The following is a 21,861-nucleotide window of genomic DNA, read 5'->3' on the forward strand; positions in this document are numbered from 1 at the left end:
ACAGATGTTAGCTCAGGGCCAATCTTCCTCACCTAAATAAATAAATAAATAAACAAATAAAAGTAGGATTAAAAAAGAAATTCAAATAACCATGAAGTAAACGACAGGCTCGCTCTCAGCACTAATCCAGGAACTGTAAACTACACCATTGTAGTCCACCTACTAGATTTAAAAGCGACACAGAGAACTACCGTGGCCCTGATGTGGGGACAGATGTCAGAAGTGGACTCCAGAAGGAGAACCACCCATTATGGAAACTCGGTGTGTGATGGGGGCAGCGTTACCAATTGGTGGAAAAAGATGGATAAGATGGATTACTCAATACAGTCACGTGGGGAAAATTATTACGCAGATGAAAAAACAGAACTGCATCCGCACTTCAAACCATAGACAAAAGTGGACAGCACTGTGGAACCTGAGCCCGGAGGGACACGGGCAATGCTCTGTGGTGCGGAGGTTGCTCAGGCAGGCAGCGTGCACCCACACCCTTACTCACACTGCTGGGGGGCGATGCGGGGGTCCTGCTCGCGCTCGGCCCTTCGGTCGGGCATGGGCTGGAAGCAGCAGGTACATATGGCGTGGCTTCCCTGCAGGGTGCACACGTAATCCTGGGCTGCGGAACAGACAGGATGTCCCGGAGGTGCAAGTCAGGACACAGGCAGAAAGAGAGCAGGTTAGGCCCATATCTAGAGGACACCCACAAAGTATACATGAGGAGAGACAGACCTACGAGAAAACCCAGAGAGAACTCAGTCCTATTCTCCTAAATGGCCAAATGACAGTCTACCATTTAAACTAAGGAGTTGCTTTTTTTTTTAAGATTTCATTTTTTTCCTTTTTCTCCCCAAAGCCCCCTGGTACATAGTCGCATATTTTTAGTTGTGGGTCCTTCATGTTGTGGCATGTGGGACGCCGCCTCAGCATGGCTTGATGAGCAGTGCCAGGTCCATGCTCAGGATCCAAACCGGCGAAACCCTGGGCCACCAAAGTAGAGTGTGCGAACTTAACCACTTGGCCATGGGGCTAGCCCCTAAACTAAGGAGTTTAAATAGACCGAAAAATAGCCAAAGATATCTTTTGGTATAGTGGTTGTATCAAGATTTCAAAGATTCCTTAAAGGTTTTCTACCATTTCCTATAAGGGAAGGGCAGGCCATAAAGCACATACCATAAAACAATAAAGCAAATTCTATATTTAATCTCTGCATCCTCCAAATAAGTAAGTGACAGACCTGGAGGGCAAGACTGGTGGACCCCGCCCCGGGAGCCACGTCCAGGTGGTCCAGCCCCGAGACACTCGTCCACCACCAGGAGGCTCTATCTCTGCATGCACACTGGCTACAGGCCCCATCTCAAAGGGACTTTAGTCTGCACTCTGCAAGTAATAGAGCCCACCTGTGAGTGGCAGAACCAGGAGCTGGCCAAGCACTGCACTGCCTGTCCCCATCCACTGGGCCTATAGGAAGCCACCGAGAAAGCCACGGCACACTGTCATGGCAGATGGTTAAGAATGTGGCTCTGGGTCACAATCCTGGGTCGGTGGCCTTGTGACAGGCTCAGGCCAACAGTGGCTAAGAGGCTGGGCCCTTGTGGGGCCACTAACCACAGAATGGCCAAGGCTGAAAGCACAGATTGCACATACCCACTTTCCCTTTCTTGATGGCACCTGAGGACTCGCCCATTGGAAACAGGCAGTGACAGAGCTCAGGGAGGCTCTGTTAACACCACAACCTGCTGCTGGAAAGTGGCCAGTCTCTCATTCGAGCAGCCCATGTGTGCTGGTCATTTGCTTCGGCAAGCACCACTGGTGATGCCATCACCAGTGATTTGGCATCACCAGTGGTGTCTGCCGAATGCCCTGAAGCAGAGGGCTGGGGCTGCCAAGTGACAGAATCAAGACTGAATCCCCAGGGGTGTCCAGGAGCGGAGGCCCACAAGTGAACAAGTTAATTATCTGGCTTAAGAGCCCAAAACAGATTATGAGAAGCAACAAGCTACAAGAGGTAGTGGGATTACTTGAGGCAGGACAGGAGAGCAGGGGGAAGCCAGAGAGAGGCCAGCAGAAATGCCAGCCAGCATCCCAAATGGCGACAGCAGAGCAACAGCACGGAAGGCGCGGCTGTCTCACCTGTTGTGACACTGGCAGATGTTGACGGTGCGTCCCCCGGGGCCTGGGGTGCCCCTGGCTCGCTGCCGGGTCCTGGGCAGGGAAGGGGCTGCCCCGCTTGCCTTCGGTACTCGGGGCACTGTCTGCACACAACGTATGGCTGGCTGCAGGGAAAGAAGAGGCAGACCTGGAGTGTGCAGGAGTGGCGTGACAGCCGCTCTTGTGGGTGTGGGTGGTGGCGACCATGCCCCAGCCCTGACGAGAGCAGACCCAGACCCCCAGGCCCACTGGCCCCTCCTCACGCCTCAGCTCTGCACCATCTGCTGCCACGCAGTGTGTGCAGAGGGAAGGACAGAGCGTCCCCGCCTGGCACCCCGTCAGCGCTCCCTCCACAACAGCAGCTGAGGGCTCTGCTCTCTGCCACCTCCCGGCTCCCCTCCCCTGTGCTTTCCAGAGCCCTCACTCTCTTCAGCTATGCTGGGGTACTGAGACATCTCCTGCCTGCCCTCACTGCGGCACGGCATCTCCTGGGGCTGTGCACTCAGTCCCCACATGGGGCAGGATGCACTCTCACAGGTTCGATGCTGGGGGAGCTACGAACCATGTCCAGAGGTGCACTCAGCCTGCCCAGTGCACTCAGTACTTGTCACCCTGGGCACCGACGGAGTGTCTGCACATCCTTCCCTTTGTTAGAGTCAGAGCACAGTGAGCACAGTTGAATGCTGCTGTCCTCAGTGAGCCTGCCAGCCGGCGGCAGAAGCCCTGCACCACGCCGAGCTTTAGGCACTTCAGCTGAGCTATCACAGTCTGCAGACGGTAAAAAAGAGCCCACAGGGAGGACGAACACAGACGCTTCCCCTCATCTCAGCCAGGGAACACCTTCCTGGGCCTGCCACCAATAGCAGGACCCAGGGAGGGAAGAGTAGGGAAGACCTGACTAGAAAAAGCAAAAACAGTGAAAAGACGTTCAGCCTCATTTGTAAGAAAAACATTCTGTAAATGGGCACGAGGCCACCTTCCTCTCCTGCTACACCATGTCAGCAGGAATGACAGAAATCCCTCCACGCACCCCTCAGAGAGCCAGTGAGCGCCTTTTTGATGCACATTTGATGACACAAGTGTCAGAAGTCCAGCAAGGCATTCTCCAGTAAGACTTCGACCTGAGGCTTCCACCGGCATCTACTCATCTCCACGAAATAACTGGCCACGTGCACGAAACTATAAACGAAGGCCATGCACTGCAGCCCTGCTTCTCAATTAAAATTATCGGAAATAGTACAAAATCTTATGTACGGTATAATCCCATCTTCATAAAAATATTTATATTACATTCTACCTTGTTTAAAAAAAGTATGTATGACTATGTATATGAATGGCCAGATTGATATAAAATAAGGTGTTCACAGTGATTTTCGGTTTCCTTCTTCGTTTTTTTTGGTGAGGAAGATTGTCCCTGAGCTAATATCTGTGCCAATGTTCCCCTATTTTATGTGGGACACCACCACAGCATGGCTTGATGAGCGGTGTGTAGGTCCACACCTGGGGTCCAAGCCCACAAGCCCTAGGCCACCAAAGCAGAGAATGTGAACCCAACTACTATGCCACTGGGCTGGCCCCTTGGTTTCTGTTCTTTTTGCTTGACCATTACTTGCTAAATTTTGTGAAAAGAAACAAGGTTTTGTTTTTTTGTCTGTTTAAATATCATGGCCTCGACTCAAAATCCTTGATTTCTGAGTCAGGAAACATCAGCGTTCCACAGCAGATGAACCAAGGTCTCCTAGGATCACATCCTCTCAGCCAGGTGACGGTGGCTCTTCTGTAATGACATCCTGACAAATGATAAACATTGCAACTTAAATGGCAGAACCTGATGGCCACTAGATAAGCTACAGAGAGTAAGGGTGCTCATGTGGGACAAGAACATATTAAATCATAATCATGACATTTGTCATAGCCCATGAGTCAGGGAGCTGGATGAAGAGTCCGCAAATAAAAGGGTATCAGCTATGTGGTCATCATTTCTTAACAGATGTAAGTCAACCCATTATGGTGTCCACCTAAAACCTACATAGTGCTATATTTCAATTATATCTCAATAAAACTGGGAGAAAAGTGCAGATAAGCAGCAAAAAAAAAGAATAAATGTTCCATGTATATCTGGGGAAAACAAGGGTATTGGAGGAGGCAGGGCAGCAAATACCTTCAGTCACCTGGTCAGTGGCTGTCCTCAGCACCTGCCCCACTCTTGCCACACTCAAGGCAGGTGACGTCACTACCCAACATCACACGTCAGAAGTGAGTCCAGACCACCAGCTGGGAGGCAGGTGGGCTGCTCAGTGCAGAACCCAGACTCAGACACCATGCTGCCTGCCCAGCTCCTGACTCCACTCGGAGCCAGGTGCAGGCTCACCTAACATCCGAGGATTCACTGTCCACATCCGACAGCTCCAGCAGGTCCTCCGAACTCCCCTCCTCATCAGAGAAAGACCTCCTGACTTTGGGCTGCAACATGTCTTGAGTGATCTTGTTCCTGGCAGCCATGCTCCGCACATCTTCCTCACTGCGACTCTTGTCTGCAATTCAAAGAACACAGCTCTGCTGGCTGGGGGCTCCTGGGGAGAGACGCCTCGGGCTCCTGGAGCTGGGCAGGCTGTCCCACTTGCCTGGGTGCTGGAGAAGGTATGCCTCCACCAGGTTGTTGAGAATGTGGTTTTTACAGATCCGCTCAACCGGACAGCGGCAGGTGGGACACAGGGCAGAGCGCTCCATCCAGCCGGAGTAGCAGGCCGCGCAGAAGGTGTGCATGCAGGGCTGCAGGCTGAGGGCACACGGACAGGTGTCAGACACCCCCTGGGGCACTCGAGGGTAGAGGATCGGGCCACCGGCTGCAGCATGCTGGGGCACGAGGGGCACGGCCTGCCTAGAGGTGAGAAGCAGGGACTCCAGGTCACGCTGCTTCTTTCCCCAGAGGAGGATGTGGCCTTGCTCAGGCTGAGGGTTGGTTACAAAACAGAAAAGAGAGCGAACTCCCTGCCCAACAAGCCCTCTTAACTCAGCGGAACCTCAAGCCCGTGCTCCTCGTGCGGCACCCACTGCAGGCAGCATGTGTGTCCTCAGCTAACAGATGGGAGACGCCACCTGCCTTTCACAACCCACCTGAGAAATGGTCCCCGCACAAAAACACCGCATTCCACCTAAACTGCTTTAACTCAGTCCTTGTTAATTTAAAGAAGCCAGAGGCACGAGGCAATCCGTATTCCAGGAGGGATAGGAGAGGAGACTGTGACTTAGGAATACGAGGCACAGAGACACTGAGTGTAGGAAAGATCTGAATCTCCGCTAAAATTCGGACAGGCACTAACTCTTAAGTTCCCACAGACAAGCACGGAGGGCTCTCCCCAGGCACTCCTAGGCTCTTCACTCTGGGACACTTGCTGTACACTGACTGTCACACTTCCTCTGCTCGGTTAGTTCACCTGATCCATGCCTGAGGTGGCTCAGGCCACACAGGTTAGACGTGACCCATGTCTACCACAGCCACCCCCACATCAGCCTTGGTCCCGGGGCTAGGTTTCTGGCTAGTTGGCCACCCAAGTCAAATGACAATGGTAACCTCAGCAGACTCAACCCCAAACATGACTCAGAATTTGCTTCACCCATGGCCTCTGCTCCAGAGCCCACAGCCCTCCCTGGACGAGGTCCTGCGGCCATGGTGCACTACCTCACACAGTCGTGCAGCAGGTCCTGGCAGATGATGCACGTGAGCGTCTCCTCCATCTTGTCCGGCTTCACGGCCACAGTGCTGACATCCTCGAGGGCTGTGTGGGTGTCTCTACTCTGGTCCGCGACCAACATCTGCAGCTCCAGGTTGGGCTCCCCGTCTGCAAGAGAAAGGGACACGTTCTGACCGTCATGACCAGGGAGGAAACAGACTCTTGGTCTTTTGTTTTACGAACCTCTGAACCTGTGGGCAGAAGACAAAAGTTCTCACTGGTGCTCGCATTTTAAACGGCATTTTTAAGGCCCAAAATCAGCCTCATATTCCAATATGCTTAAATTCTGTTTTAGAATAGTTAACGACACAAAGGACATTTAGGACACATGGTTAAGAGATAAAGGCCAGCTGTCAAAGAGTATCTGTGTATAATGTCACTTTCGTTTAAACAAACAACATGATTCTCGATTCATGGACACGCAGGAAGGCACAGGCCACAGACTCACCAGGAGCTTTAACAACTTGCTTCTTTTCTTCTGCTAATGTGTTTTAATTTTCCTACAATGCTCATGTGTTGTTGATGACAGATTTTTATCTTTAATTAAAGAAATATTTGCACACAATTTAAAAAGTCAAATATTTAAAAGAAAACGGAAGCAGCAGTCGTCTGTCACAGCCTCTCCCCACCTCCAAGCTCCCTCTCAGGAAGCCACTCTCACACCTTTCCAGTTTCTCCTGCATGCACTGCCGTGCCCTGACCTCTAACGCTGCACCTAGGTTGACCGACATCATCTCCCAGCCTCTATTATGGTGGAGAAGGATTTTGCCCCCAGGCCCCCTTCCTAGTACTGCTGTAACACGACTGCTGGCTCAGGATATGGTACTGCTGTTTATCATGCTTAAGTATTCACTGCCGAGACAAATAGAACACTAGAGCTAAGTTTTCTTTCTTATACAATTTTTCATTCTTGCTGGAGTTAAAAATGGCTTCAATTTTATACTTGCTTACCTTTTTCTGTACCTGTTGATGAGTCTTCCCACACCCTCCCCAAGCTGATAATTCAATTTCCCACTCATCACATCAGATAATCTCATTTTTGTCCCCCAGGCCCCTCCTGGAGCCATCCTGTCACACCGCTCCAATCTGAGAGCTGCTCGCAGGCCTGTCAACCAGCTACTATCTTACCACAACATTCCCAAATATTTTTTACAATCTTTTAACTTTAGCTTTTAAAGTGTAGGTTATTCTCTAAATCATCTTTAATGTGAAAGTTCAAACTATCACTTAAAGATAACTTAGTGTTAAAAACTAGTTGTCAGGGGCTGGCCCTGTGGTGCACTGGTTAAGTATGGTGCATTCTGCTTTGGCGGCCAGGGTTTGCAGGTTCTGATCCTGGGCGCAGACCTATACCACTTGTCGGCGGCCATGCTGTGGCGGCAACACACATATAAAGTGGAGAAAGACTGGCAGTAGATGTTAGGTCAGGGCTAACCTTTCTCAGCAAAAAAGAAAAATTGGTTGTCTTATCAGGATAGAGTGGCATTGTTTCCAGACTAGGAGTTTATCCTGATAGTAGACAATTTGATCCCAATGATGCAAACAGGAAAGAAAAGGCCCAGATTTCCATTTGGAAAATGTTGAAGTACCAAAGATGTCAGCCTGAGACAATGTCCTCATGCTTTTGCAGAAGATGAGGCCCCATCGGGAATGGACCAGACAGTCCCATTGGGGCCCCAAGGCACTCACAAGAGGGTGAAGGATACACAGAAACACGAGACTCTGACCTCCTTTCATTCTCTTCTTAATGGGTTCCAAATCTTCCTGATCCTGGGGTTCCAACAGAGAAAAGGATGCTCCCTCTCTGTCTGGGAAAGCTGAAGGGAGGCTGGAGATCTCATCACTTGCCTTGGAGGGACCACACCCTTTTGGGGAGACATCTGCATCTCTGGAGCCTGAGAAAGGGAAGGGACAAACAAGAGAGGTTCTGATTTATCTGCCTTGGAAGGAGAGAGCGTTTGGGGTAACGCACCACTGATTCAAACCAGGTGCAGGTAATCCACAATGCCTTATTTTGAAAATAAATGCTTACTAAAAATACTTGTTTACTCAACTCACATTTCTTAAATGCATTTGTGCCCAACGTTGTGCTCGGTAGAGCTGGGGGCAGGTAGCATCTTCACAGTGAAAAAAATGCAGAGATGTTTGTGATGGGGATCAGCCCTTGCACAGTGTAACATGGGGCCAGTCCACATGCTGGTAATCACGTCACACACACTATGCTCTAGACAGTGTTAACACAGAGGTACAAGTGAAGTCGAGAGCTTCCAGAAGAGGGATGCAGCAGGCTGCAGACTGCAAGGAGATGAAGACGAGAGAGGAGATGGCAATGATGAGTGCGAACTGTTTTCCAGACAGTGTGATAAAGGGAAGGAAGGGAGAGAGTGACTCGCAGGGAAAGTACTGATCTACATAAGCAAGAAACTCAAGTCACACTGAAATGAACTGGGCACAAAGCTATGGAAACTTTCCAATAACTTTTATCTTAGCAAAGACCTAGTTTATAATATGACAGTATAATACATATCTAGTCTATAATATTCATATGGTGTTACTATTTTGAAAAAGCTAGAAACTGGCCTACAGCAGCTGAAAAAAAAAAGTGAGAATTGTTTGGGAACAAATGAACTCGGACACTAAGGGAGGAAAACAGGCAGCTTCCTGGGCAGGTTCTTGGTGCTGGTTTTCACTCCTGCTGTGGTCTCGAGGGCCTTCTGCGCTCAGGAGGGCTTCTCACTCCAGGAGAAGATTATGATGATGGTACCTCCCTGACAGGCACGTGGTGAGAAGTAACTTCACACTTATCAAAAGCCCTTGGTGCCCTACCTCACATTTAGCAGCTAAGTATTAGTAAGTATTAACTATGGTTGTTTTGTTAGTATGCATACACTTAGGCACTCAGATAGAAACATTTCCCCAAGTTGTCATAATTGGAGCTAACCTTTCCATTTGAACAATTTGCCTACAGCAGTATTTTTTTCTGATCATGCTTTTATTCTTTTAAATTACACAAGTAATATACGAATGCATTGCCCTTTTACGGCAGAATATTCCATCGTGTGTGTAGGTATATGTGTGTATATAATACATATACATACTATACAACATATATATAATATACACACACATTTTCTTCACCCATTCATTCATCCATGGACACTTACGTTGTCTCCATATCTTGACTATTGTGAACAATGTTGCAGTGAACATGGGAGTGTAGATTTCTTTCAAGACAGTGATTTCACTTCCTTTGGATATATGTCAAGAAATGGGATTGCTAAATCACATGGCAGTTCTATTTTTAACTTTTTGAAGATCCTCCATACTATGTTCCATAGTGGTTGCCCCAATTTACATTGCCAGCAAGGGCACACAAAGGTTCCCTTTTCTCCACATCCTCACCAGCATTTCTTACCTTTTGACTTTTTGACAATAGTCATCTAGCAGGTGTGAGGTGGTACCTCACTGTGGTTTTGATTTGCATTTCCCTGATGATTAGTGGCATCTTTGCATTGAGCATCTTTTCATGTACTTGTAGGCCATCTGTATGTCTTCTTTGGAAAAAGGTCTATTCAGCTCTTCTGCCCATTCTTTAATCAAACTGTGTTTTTTGCTATTCAGTTGTATGAGTTCTTCATAAAGTTTGGATATCAACCTTTTATCAGATACATGATTTGCAAATATTATCTCCCATTCCACAGGCTGCCTTTTCATGTTATTGATGGTTTTCTTTGCTGTGCAGAAGCCTTTAAGCTTGATGTAGTCCCATTTGTTTATTTTCAGTTTTGTTGCCTTTGCTTGTGGAGTCAAAGCACTGCCCTTTTTTTTTTTTGAGGAAGATGAGCCCTGAGCTAACTGCTGCCAATCCTCCTCTTTTTTCTGAGGAAGACTGGCCCTGAGCTAACATCCATGTCCATCTTCCTCTACTTTATATGTAGGACGCCTACCACAGCACGGCGTGCCAAACGGTGCCATGTCCACACCTGGGATCTGAACCGGTGAACCCTGGGCTGCCGAAGTGGAATGTGCAAACTTAACCACTGTGCCACCAGGCCAGCCCCAAAGCACTGCCCTTTTAAAGAAATTAGAACATCATCAAAAAATTATCAAAAAAAAAATTATCAAAACCTGACCATTCACACTTACATTGTGCTATACATAAAAAGAGAATAGAAAAAACTCTACTGCTAAAATAGGTTTTCTTTATAGGCCAGAGCTGTTTTGTGCTTCACTTCTGAAGAGTTACAATAACCACAAAACGCTCAGCTTAGGACCAGAGACAAGGCACATTTGGTCTGGTTGGAGATTTGTACTCAATCCCAAATGCCCATAACCTTCCATCTTATCTGAGCTTGTATGTGACACGCTCTGGGGCCACACTCAGGTATGCTGAATACTTCTCTCGGGGCTGCCATTACGTGGGGGGAGACTTCAGGTGAGCGGAACCAGCAGTGGAGCAGCACCCACCCCAGCTGTGTGTGCCTCTGCAATTGAAGGATCCCGGACAATGCTGTGAACGGCGTGTGGGCCTCTAGAACCTGTAGAACTTCAGCCATCCGTGTAGTTTTTCCATTTCTGGCATGTTTTCATCTTGAGAGTGTGATTGCCTTTTCTTTCACTCAAGACTTTGAGGTAATGATGCTAAAACAGAGGAAAATCAAAAGGCCTCTGAGAAACTGGGATTACAGTTTAGGAGTTACCAGGAGACAGGCCAGTGGGCCTCTTTTTGTCACTGGTTTGGTCTACATAGCCCCTCTTCTCTCTGACGTGCTGGGTGAGACTCACAAGGCACTCACTGTCCACAGCCTTTCTTGCTACTAAGCATGGCTAATGAGCATCTAAGAAGCCCTGAAAAGTCACAACCACACACCACAATGGTGTTCCTCAGACAGCAGGGGTGTCACAGATCTGGGAAAAGAGTGAACTATGCTTCTTGGAGCGTGTTGCTGCTGAGGATTTAGGCACAGGTGGGCACAGGGGCCTCTGGACAAAGAAGGTGGGGGGTGCTACAAAGCCATAAGGAGGATAACAAACAGGAAGTGGAGCTGCATGCCTCAAAAAAGAGGAACAGTATTGGCAAGTAAAAAGCCAAATTCACAAAAAATCGATACAGGTTCAAACGATGTGGGAGAAGACCTTCACTCAAGGAGGCATACTGAGTCCTGCGTTTCCTGCCTCTCCTTCCCCACGTCCCACCAGAACAGATGTAAAACTAAGGACTATTCTGCAGCAGAGCAGCCAGATTGGCAAATGGGATGGATTTCTCCAGAAATCTTCTGGGAGAGAGTTCTTTGCTGCTGCTGAGCAGTCGACAGAGCCACTTGAAACAAAAGCCCTTTTCACAGAGGCTCCCCTGTCCTGCTTTTGAATGTGGTTGTGATGGCTAGAGCCCTGGCAGCCATCTTGCAACCACAAGATGAAAAGTAAGAGGACAAAGAGGCAACATGCGATGGACAGAAAGTGTCTGGTGACATCCTGAGCTGATGAGCCAGGGCTAAGCTGTGTATCTCCAGACTGTGTCTGGGAGCCAGGTTTTCTGTTACTCACATCCAATCACACCCTCACTGAAATTTAAGAGGGTCTTCTCTCCATAAAAAGTCTGTAGACGGGCCAGCCCCGTGGCCTAGTGGTTAAGTTCAGCAGACTCTGCTTCGGAAGCCTGGGTTCAGATTCTGGGTGCAGACCTACACCACTCATTGGTGGCCATGCTATGGCAGTGACACACACATGAAATAGCGGAAGACTGGCACAGATGTTAGCTCAGGGCAAATCTTCCTCCAGCAAAAAGAGGAAGATTGGCAACAGATTTTAGCTCAGGGTAAATCTTCCTCAGCCAAAAAAGAATCTGTAGAGTGCTCCACAATGTAAAAATGAGAGAGCAAGCATTCTAGGGATAAATAAGAATTATCCCAAAACTAGCTGAAGAAGGCTATAAAACTTCACTGAAGAACATCAAAGAGCTCAATAAATAGGGAAAAATACCATTTTCCTGGGTATTGTAAAAATGTCCGTTCTCCCCAAATCAAAATCTCAACACTTTTTAAACTTGAAAAGTTAATTCTAAAGATAATCCAGAAGGAAAATAGCTAAGAGAGTAAACTAAAACAATTAATACATAGAGTGTGATCCAATTTAGGAAATATATGTATACATCTATTCTACATTCTAACCCTACAAGGAAACATTCGCGTCACGCTGCACCAAGATGGTCTGAACTTCTTCTAGTGACCGGGGAGGAAAGTAAAGAATTCATGCTGTAAGGACCAGTATATGTAAAACTGGTTAAATCATATGCTCCTCTGGGTGAGTCTTGAAAACATGGTGCCGAGTAAAAGCAGCCAGATATAAGAGGCCACATAGTGTGTGATTCCATTTATACGCAGTGTCCAGAACAGGCACAGCCAGAGGGACGGGACGCAGATTACTGGCTGCCAGGGGAGGATGAGCAGTGACTGCTGGTGGGTACAGGGTCTCCTTTTGGGATGATGAAAATGTTCTGGAATTAGATAGTGGTGATAGCTGCACAACACTGTGAAGACAGCAAAACTAACTGAAGTGTACTTTGGGTGATTTTTATGGTATGTGAATTACATCCCAATAAAACTGTAAAAAATACCACAGAACTATGGGCCCTCACCTTCAGCATTTCTCTTGGGGATGGAAGATGAAGACAATATTTACTACCACTGAGAGCCCGACGCCACCTCTGAATTCCTTAGTGGCTTATCCATTTCTGCGACAACACGGCTCAGGATTAGTGAATGCAGCTCCCACCCAAGATCCCCATCTCACCAGAGCTGGAGGGAGGCACTCGCCCTGCAGAGGTGGGCTCTGTGGAAGAGGTAGAGGCCGTGGGGAAGAGGGCCGACATTGACGTTGATGGCTGTGGTTCCTCAAAGCACACCTGAGTGGTGGGCGACGATGGCAGGACCTGGGGCTCGTCACCTCGCCCGGCCCCTGAGGTATCTTTGGTGACGTGGAACACGTTTTCTTTATTAGCTTCTGTAAGCACAAAAGGAGTAGGAGGAGCGCACTGAAGGCTCAGGTGGAGCACCGCTGCTCCTGGGAGGGCACCCCAGCAGATCAAGAGGTGCCTCAAACAATCGACAGCCCTTCACACGCACCCACTGCTTGGCTACGATCTCACTTACCAAAGCAGTCCTGTGTCATGCTTTGCTTCTCATGCAAAGATTCGTAGAGGTATGCCACATCTAAAAGGAAATTGACCACCTCAGTGCAGGGTCAGCCCACGTACCAGCGAGAACTCATTTTTTTCTTCTGTTGCCTCCAGTTACTTCGCAGTCACTCTGTCCCTGTTGACTATTTTGACTTATCAGCTAGTAACATTCACCAGTTTAAGGGATTTTAAAACCAGTGATCCAGATGACTTAACCAACATTAAAATAATTAAGCCTCAGGAGAAAACGTCTGGAACCAGGAGGCAGACTGAGGGAAGGTGAAGCGACAGCTGGGTGATGAATCTCTGCCTTGCTCATCCTTTCGAACGACCAGAATGAGCAGACATAAGGCCCGTCCGTGTGGCCAGGGGCTGGCTTTGACTGTGCCTGCGACAACCTCAGGAATATTGGTGCCTTCTTCCTGTTTCGGGGGTGGCCTTCAAAAGACTCCCCTAACTCTCCTTCTTCCACAAACAGACACTCACAGCTGCAACAGCCCTAATGGAAGCCAGTCTAACCTCTGCAGTCTCCTTAACGTCTCCAAAAGCGGAATGTCAATGCTTTCAGAGCCTAGAATAGGTCTTATCCCCATAACACAGACTCCTCTATGTCACCGAACCATCCTCATTCACGGCCCCTTGGCTGCCATTCCGAGAGCACGGCTCCTGACCACGTGTCATTTCTGACTGCAAAGCCAACGCTCCCATTCCTCAGCAGACAACACTCACACCCAGAAGCTCTGCCAACAATAAAGGAACGTAGCTAACACTGACCTTCCTACAGGCACTCTCCTTCCACGAGGCCAGCTGGCTGTGGCAGGACTTCCCCACCATACGCCACCCACATGTCCACCCCAGCAGGTCCCCTTCTTACTGTGTTCTGGCTCATTCTTCCTGTACACCAAGTAGATGACATCCCCGGTCTGTAAAGGGCAAATCTGCTTCTTAACAACCTTCAGCTTGTTAATTACCGTTCCATTTGTGCTGGAAAGACAACAAAAATGCAATTTATCCTACTTAAAATAACTTGGAGTTAAAAATGTCTTTTTCTAACACCGCTAGTGAAGCAGTTCAATACCACCACTTTGAAAATGATAAACACTCACAGGAATGACGTCACTACTTAATGAGGCACACACACAAGTGCTGCCATACAATTCTCTTGAGAACAGCCTGCCTGTGGCCCTTACTGACAGCCCGACAGTCTCATCAAGTGTTGAACACCTCCATGCTCCGACGCCACACTCTCCGCCCTCCGCCTCCTGGGGTCGCGGCACTGCTAAGTGCCACGCTCTGATTGCCAGCTTCTCTCCTGCTCCTGCACTCAGCTCTGCGCACTGCTCTAGCCCTCCCTCCCGCAGTCAGACGTGGGTCAGTTTACTCCTCACACACTGATCATGCCTATGAGATGGCTCCAGCAGAAGCAAACAAATGCTGGGCTTCTGATGGGAAGATGGCATGGTCCCTGCAGTTGGAAGGTCGCTCCCGTCAGTCAGGGACCCACTGCGTGTGGGACAGGCGCAGGGTGTCGCGGGATAGACAGAAGCCTGAGTCAGCAGGGCTGGGAAGTACTTCCCTGGGGAGGGCCTCCTGAGTGGACACCCGACACAACTTCAGAGGTGGGTGAGCACAGCCTGGGCAAGGGGACAGCGGGCAGGACAAAAGCACAACTCGGCAAGTGGGCAAACTGACGCAGTATCAGGCACTCAAACCACCCCTGCCTGAACCCTACGGATTCTCTCCTGAGGCCTCTGTGCTGAAGAGGCTTCACTTCTACGTCTGAGCACATGTCACCGCTTTCATTTTCTGTAAAGGGCCAGACAGTAAACAGCTCAGGCTGGGCAGTTACACAAGCTCTGGCCCAACTACTCAGCTCTGCCACTGTCGCATGAAAGCAGCCAGACTACGAACTGCAGGGCCGTGGCCACATCCCAGTAAAACTGCACTTACAAAAGACACAGGGCTGCCACCATACTGCCTGGCTTCCCCTCACAAGCCATCCTCACCCTCTTTCAAACCAAAAGTCTGATTTCACCCTTCTGCTTAAACCCCTCTGATAACTTCTCACTCTCCCAGGTTGAAGTCCAGACTCCCTAGCGTGGACACTGGGGCCTTCCTGCTCGAGTCTACTGCCCAGCTTTGCAATCACCACTCACTCTGACCACGCAGGGCCTGCTCATGCCCCTGGGCCTCTGCACCTGCGGCTCCTTCTGTCTGGAACAGCCCCTTCCCTCCAGCCACCTCAGCCAAGGCATGCAGCAGCCTCCAGCAGCGGGAAAAGGCATGGAGGGGATTCTCTCCCAGAGCCCCCAGAAGGAGCTCACCCTGCCAACACCTTGAACTTAGGCCAATGAAACCTGGGTTGGATTTGGGACCTCCAGAACCATAAGATCATAGATTTGTATTGTTTTAAGCCACTAAATTTGTGGTAGTTTGTTACAACAGCCACAGGAAGCTAATACCGCTGTAGAGGCAGTGTGGGGAAAGCCAGGACCTGACACAGGAGGATGGCTCTAGAACCAGCAGTTACTGTCCATTGCGCTGAGAAATAAAGAACTCCATCTGCCATCTACTAGAAGAGGGGGAGGAGCATCTGTTCTTCCTAATAAAACCTAATTCCTAGTCTTCCAAGAGCGCCCGACCTCTACAGAAATAAAAAAATCATTTGGTGGGAAAGGCACACTCTCAACGTACTGCGGGAAGGGCACCTGCCACCTGTACCAGGTTTAACGCAGGCACATTTGGACCCAGCACTCCTTCCCACAAACATATTCCAAGAAAATGATCAGACATAAATGCAAAGAGCCTTGGAGGAGAGTCACTGCAGTGTCATTTATAACAAGAAAAAGCCAAAACAATAAATTTCCATCAGTAAGGGAGCTGACAAATAAGTTGCTATATAACAATAACGAAAAAGACACGAGAGATCTAGACGTACTGACATGTCAAGCACTCCATAAACATGAGTGACAAAAGCAGAAACGACAATATAAATAGCATAACCTCACTAATACAAAATAAACGTGTATGTATTTTTAATGGGTGAGTGGGATTTTGGAAAGCTTTTCACTTTTGTGTATTACTTATGTTGTACAAGAACTAAGGAAAAAAAGAAAGATTTTTTTGATCAGGGGAAATACGTCTAACTTGAATAGATTTGAATGAACCAAAAGTTTATTACTGCCTTTTAAGTCGTATTTCTGAGATATTTTTGCTTAAATCTAAATACATTCAGGAAGTGTCACAGACACCGAAGCATCACTGAGCTTCCCATCCTGGAAACCAGAGAATCCATTTCCTCACACCTCGAGAGCCCAGCAAACCACGGTGGCACAGAAAACGAGCCCTCGCTTCTTCCCCACAGTTACCAGCTTCAAGTCAGCTTCCTGAAGCAACACGAGAAAGCAGAAAAGAACTTCAGAAAGAGCTTACCTGGTATCCTCCAGTGATACCTGACCAGATTTTTCATCCACTGTAATTTTACAGTGATCTCCAGAGACCAGCTTATTGCCAGGGAACGAAAGGTCACAACCTTAAACAGACAGGGGACAGGCTGGTTACGACCGTGAGGAACATGCACAACCCGGCCCCTTGCTTAACCAAAGCACATGACTGGAAACCAGGACCCATACTGCACACACACAAGGAGACAAAACTTAATCAAATAAGGTACAAAGAAATTTTTTAAAAAGCATTTAAGTGTTAATCCAAAACAAAGGGATAGGGACTGCGTCTTGAACCTTCCTGACTCTCATTACCTAGAGGATACCCCATCAACACCTCCAGCTACACATCAAGAGCTTCTTGGTGACAATTTTACAATATGCACACATATGCAGCTAGCCTGGTAAATATTACAGAACTTTAAAAAAACTAAGGGGCTTAATTAAATAATCCTTCAGTATCTTAACTCAATCCTTAATTTCTTCTCTGTGTAATCTAAGGTTTCATAAATCATCACAAAATTGAAGCAATGACAGAGAGTCATAGAAAATATGACTGAGCAAATTATCATAGGCATACGCATGTTTAATAAAATTTAAAACAGAAGGGGGATGCGCCTACAGCTGAATACAATCACTCCATCTGCCTTAAATGCAAGGGACAAATTCTCAAATACTTTGCTCTCTCCTTATCAAAAAAATAAAGCTTTCAGGAGCTTTTTAATATCCCATATACAATATACAATAGGTTTATACTATATCTGCTAAGATTTACAGTAGCTTTATTTTTAATAACCTACAGTGGGAAGCAATATAAGTGTCCATCAACTGGTCGTCAATTAACAAACTGTGACACATCCAAACAATAGACCACTACTGATACACACAACAGCAAGGATGAACCTCAAAAGCATTACGCCAAGGGAAGGAAGCCAGACACAAAAGCCTGGTGGAATACTGTGAGTCCACTTAGATGACATTCTGGAAAAGGCAGAACTATAGGGATAGAGATCAGATTGGTGGATGCCAGGAGCTAGGGGTGAGGCAAGGGGACTGACTCCAAAGGGCCAGCAGTGAACTTTCTGGAGTGATGAAATGTTCTACATCTTGACTGTAGTGGTGGTTTCATTTCTCAAAACTCACTGAACACCTAAAAGAGGAGAATTTTAGGGGTTGGCCTGGTGGCACAGTGGTGGTTAAGTTCACGCACCACACTTCAGCAGCCCAGGTTTTGCAGGTTCGGATCCCAGGTGTGGACCTACACACCACTTATCAAGCCATGCTGTGGCGGCATCCCACATACAAAGTAGAGGAAGATTGGCACAGATGTTAGCTCAGGGCCAGTCTTCCTTACACACCAAAAAAGGGTGTGTGTGTGAATTTTACTATATGTGAACTATACTTCCACGGACCTTAAGTATTAGAAATCTTATTTGCACAAACACTTTAAATTATGAGAAGTACTTTGTTACGTTTATCTAAGGCGAATTTCATTTGTGCTCAACATCATCCCAGTACACTGAGCATAACCACCAGGATAGTCTCCTTGCAGCCCCAAACCCAAGACTAGTCACTGTGTCACTGGAGTGGGTTTTCAACAGGCTTCTTCACACTGGAACATCAGCATTCTAATTTGGAACTGAGATACTTTGTGCTAAAGCTCTATTCTTGGCATTTGCCCTGCTTGTCATTCAGTTGGTTCAATCTCTCACATGCTTAGTACACATTTCTGCCACTCCCCTAGAGTGGGGACCTCTTTGGGAAGGCGAAGCCCTCATTTCCCTTCCCACATATCAGTTCAGCTCTCTTTTTTCCTCAAAATAATACCCTGTATATAGCAAGAGTGTAATCATTTTAAAATAAATATAATCAAGTTCTACAACTCTTACAGAATGTTTGTGTGCCACCAAAATTTCTATGTTGGAGCCCCAACCCCCAATGTCACTGGATATAGAGATATGGCCTGTGACGAGGTGACAAAGGGTAAATGAGATCATTAAGATGGGGCCTTAATCTGACAGGGCTGTGCCATTACAAGAGGAGGAGACACCAAGGCTCTCTCTCCCCACAGTAGACACAGCAAGAAGGCAGCCGGCTGCAATCCAGGAAGAGGCTCTCACCAGGAAACAAATCCACTGGCACCTTGATCTTGGACTTCCCAGACTCCAAAATTGTGAGAAATAAATTTCTGTTGTTTAAGCTTCCTGGTCTGTGGTATTTTGTTATGGCAGCCTGAGCAGACTAATAAAGCAACCTTTACATTTTGCTGGAAAGGTTAATACATTCACTGGAAGCACTTCTATTAAGAAATAGACTAACTCAACAACACAGTTTTGCTCCTTGTATCAATGCGTAAAATGATGTTATTACAATGTTGTGTTATAGCAACAATGGCTAACATTAAGTGCTAACTCTAAGCCAGGCTCCTTCTAAGCACTTCACATGTACAATCTCATTTAATCCTCAGTGATTCTATAAAGTAGGTAGAAAGACACAGAAAGGTAAGTTGTTAGCCCAAAGCAAGTTACGTGGCGGTGCCAGGTTGGAAACACAGGCAGTTTGTCTCCAGGGCTTCTGCTCTTCACCAAACTTCCTATTACATCAATGAAAGACAATTAATGCATTTTTCAAGAGTTTCTAATGATATGCAGGTATATTTTCAAATTTGTAAAGAAAGATTTTTTTTAACTTGATATGGGGATTTAAGACCGCCAAAAAAACCCTCCCCAGACAAAAACAGGTGCAGGTACATGATAAGGGGTAAAATAGAACCAAAAAACATTTACTTTTAAACAGGAATCTTTCGAATTCTTTCTTCTTTAAAGTATAACATCAGAGAGATAATTAATTTTCAGACAAACAATATTTTTCTTGGCCTGACCAGTGCACTTTTCTCCCTGCAGGAAGGCTCCAAGCGAGGCCAAAGTACCAGATGGCTGTTCAGGAGTTTAGAGCAGTAAGTGTGAGAGTGAGGGCACGTTTCTCACTAGCTGTGTGACTTTGTTCCAGTCTTTAGATTCCCAGATTCACTAAATCAACAAACATTTGAGCAGCTCTACTCTAAGAGCTGAGACTTGAGATGTTTTTAATGTAGCCATCTACAGCTACAAATTTCCATCCGAGCACTGCTTTAGCTGCATCCCATAAGTTTGGGCACATTATATTTTCATTTATCTGAAGGTATTTTCTAATTTCCCTTGTGACTACTTCTTTGACCTATTGGTTGTTTAAGTGTGTTACTTAATTTCCACATATCTGTGAATTTTCCAGTGTTCCTTGTAACTGATTTCTAATTTCATTCCATCAAGATCAAAAAAGATGCTCTGTGTAGTAATGAACTTAAAAAGATTGCATTCTGGGGAAAAAATGCACCTACTGCAGAAAGTTGTAATGAGGATTAAATAATTTGCACGAAGCACTCAGAACTGACCGGGCAAACCCATAAGTGAATAAATGGCAGCTCTTACAGGACAGCCCACTCCACTGGAAAAACTGGATAGCACAGCGCGCCCTGCCCAGGGGCCTCCCACAGCCTGGTGGGCCCTGTCTCGCCCAGCCACCGTCCCCAGGGCCCAGGTCCCCGCCCCTCAGCCCCTGTCCCACGTCCTCCGCCCCCGGTCCCCGATCTCCGTCCTCCAGCCCCTGTCCCACGTGCCCCACCCCACGTCCCCCGATCCCCGCCCCCAGCCCTCGGCCCAGTCCCGCCCCGCACCTCTCCTCCGCCCGATGGTCCACTCGCGTTTCCTCAGGAGGACGTGCGGCTCGCCCTCCTCGGCGCCCAGGCGGAGGAGCCTTCCCCACGGCTGCTGCTGCGGCGGCTGCTCGCCCTCCGCCGGCCGCTCCATCGGATTCACATCTGACGAAACCCGGAAACATCTGTGAGACTCGGGACCGCAGAGGGAGACGCTGGGCCCGCCTCCCCCCGCCCCGCGACCCTCCGGCCTCGGCGCCCACGCCACGCCGCGGCGGGCCGGGCCGCACGCCTCAGGCCTCCCGGGTCCCGCCCGCCGGCCCGCAGCCCGCGCCGTCCGCTTACCCCCCGCCCCGCGCCGAACCCGGAACCGGCTGCGTGGCCGCTGTCAACAGACATTGCGGATCCCTCAGCTGATCCGCGGGGCGGGGCCAGCGGCGTCCGCGCCCTGCGATTGGCTGGCGGTGGCGCCCACCGAGCGCGGCGGCTAGAGCGGAGCCGGGAACGACCATGGAGAGGGGAATGTGGGGGCTAGCGGAGCGTGCGCAGAGGGGAGGATGCGGTCTAGACGCCATCTTTGGTGCTGGTCGGGAGACTTCGTCTTAGCGGATCTCGGAAGTAGTTGCTGGCGGCGCCACGTTAAGTCGGGGCAAAGGGGACCGAGTAATTGGGAGGTTGGGCACCGAGACAAATGCTCAAAGCCGCGTTGCAAGTGCAGATGGCGCTTCGTTTTGCGAAGCGACGGTCTGCCTTACATAGACGAGATAAAATGCACATCGAAACATTCGGATTTCCACAGGTCGGGGGGCGAAGATCGGAAAGTTTGAGGACGCCCTGCAGAGCTCTGGCGAGTGAGGGCAGCCCGGCCGTCGGCGGCCGGAGCGCGAGGCGGACACCTCCGGGCGTGTGCCGTGCCTCCACGTGGAACGCACGCCTCCTTCGACTCGGCTGGAACCCAGCGGCATTCCCGCTGCGCTCCGGAGAGGGAGGCACCGGGTGGTCCCTGCCGGCGTGGAGGCGAACGTGGCTGGACACGGGCGGCCAGCCCGCGGCGGCTGCGGTCAGAGGGCGGGCAGGCGTCGGCGCTGGCAGGGCTCCGGAAGGGGCTTCTGAAAATGGGAAGTGGACGCCCGTGGTGTAAAAAGAACAAGCATATTCAGACTTTCCTGAAAAGATAGGACCTGCCAGTGGGTGCCTTGGGAAGAGAGTCTAGAAGTCAAGGGAGGGAGGGAGACGTCTTTCACTATATTCTCCTTGTGTAGTTTAAATTTTACACCATTTTTTATTTTTACCTTGTTCACTTACTACTGTGTTTTTCTCTAAATAAAAAAAAATGTGAACCTTCTATCCCTGACTGTTACTCAGTATTATTTTGTGGGGGACTGAGGTCTCTGTGCTTGCTCTCTGAACCAGGGCCTGTCTCAGTCCACATGAGGCACACCGTTCACTGAAGCTGACCCAAAGGAGCAGCCCCAGGCTTCTTGGGTGGGAGGCTTCTGTACCACCTGGACAGTGAGCGAGCTCAGGCCTAAGACGCCTGGCAACTTAGCCTTGGTAAAGGGCGTCTCTCCTGGCCGTCTCAGATTCAGGACATAGGAAAGACCAGAATTTAAGATTCCTCTGAAGAAGTTTGGTTTAGAGGGAAAAAAACCAAGTCATAGCACCTAGTTG

The 21,861-nt window shown here is 48.6% G+C and overlaps 1 protein-coding gene and 1 long non-coding RNA gene across 8 annotated transcripts in view; one reads left to right on the top strand and one right to left on the bottom strand.

The window, feature by feature from the left end:
* Positions 1 to 20,995, bottom strand: part of CHFR (checkpoint with forkhead and ring finger domains) — a 29,455-nt gene extending 8,460 nt beyond the window's left edge. Inside the window, exons 1-12 of one of the 7 annotated variants that reach the window (XR_011420898.1) lie at positions 20,536 to 20,995; positions 20,212 to 20,355; positions 16,489 to 16,588; positions 13,931 to 14,040; positions 13,031 to 13,090; positions 12,672 to 12,881; positions 7,607 to 7,774; positions 5,828 to 5,987; positions 4,770 to 4,924; positions 4,517 to 4,679; positions 2,128 to 2,270; positions 497 to 608 (exon numbers count right to left, since the gene is read on the bottom strand). Coding sequence is in view for 5 of the 7 variants with exons in the window: in XM_023648160.2 (XP_023503928.2) it covers positions 497 to 613; positions 2,128 to 2,270; positions 4,517 to 4,679; positions 4,770 to 5,026; positions 5,828 to 5,987; positions 7,607 to 7,774; positions 12,672 to 12,881; positions 13,031 to 13,090; positions 13,931 to 14,040; positions 16,489 to 16,588; positions 20,212 to 20,344 (1,621 nt within the window). In the remaining 2 variants the exon portion in view is untranslated. Of the gene's footprint in view, positions 1 to 496; positions 614 to 2,127; positions 2,271 to 4,516; positions 4,680 to 4,769; positions 5,027 to 5,827; positions 5,988 to 7,606; positions 7,775 to 12,671; positions 12,882 to 13,030; positions 13,091 to 13,930; positions 14,041 to 16,488; positions 16,589 to 20,211; positions 20,506 to 20,535 lie in introns of those variants that run through there. The other 6 variants (XR_011420897.1, XM_023648160.2, XM_023648162.2 and 3 more) reach the window with 6 other exon arrangements.
* On the top strand, positions 20,696 to 21,537 carry LOC138915237 (uncharacterized). Its single transcript, XR_011420903.1, has 2 exons — positions 20,696 to 20,828; positions 20,990 to 21,537. It is a non-coding gene; the product is annotated as an uncharacterized lncRNA (long non-coding RNA).
* The last annotated feature ends 324 nt before the right edge of the window (positions 21,538 to 21,861 follow it).

Source organism: Equus caballus, chromosome 8 (genome assembly GCF_041296265.1).
Source record: "Equus caballus isolate H_3958 breed thoroughbred chromosome 8, TB-T2T, whole genome shotgun sequence".
NCBI classification, from domain to species: Eukaryota; Metazoa; Chordata; class Mammalia; order Perissodactyla; family Equidae; genus Equus; species Equus caballus.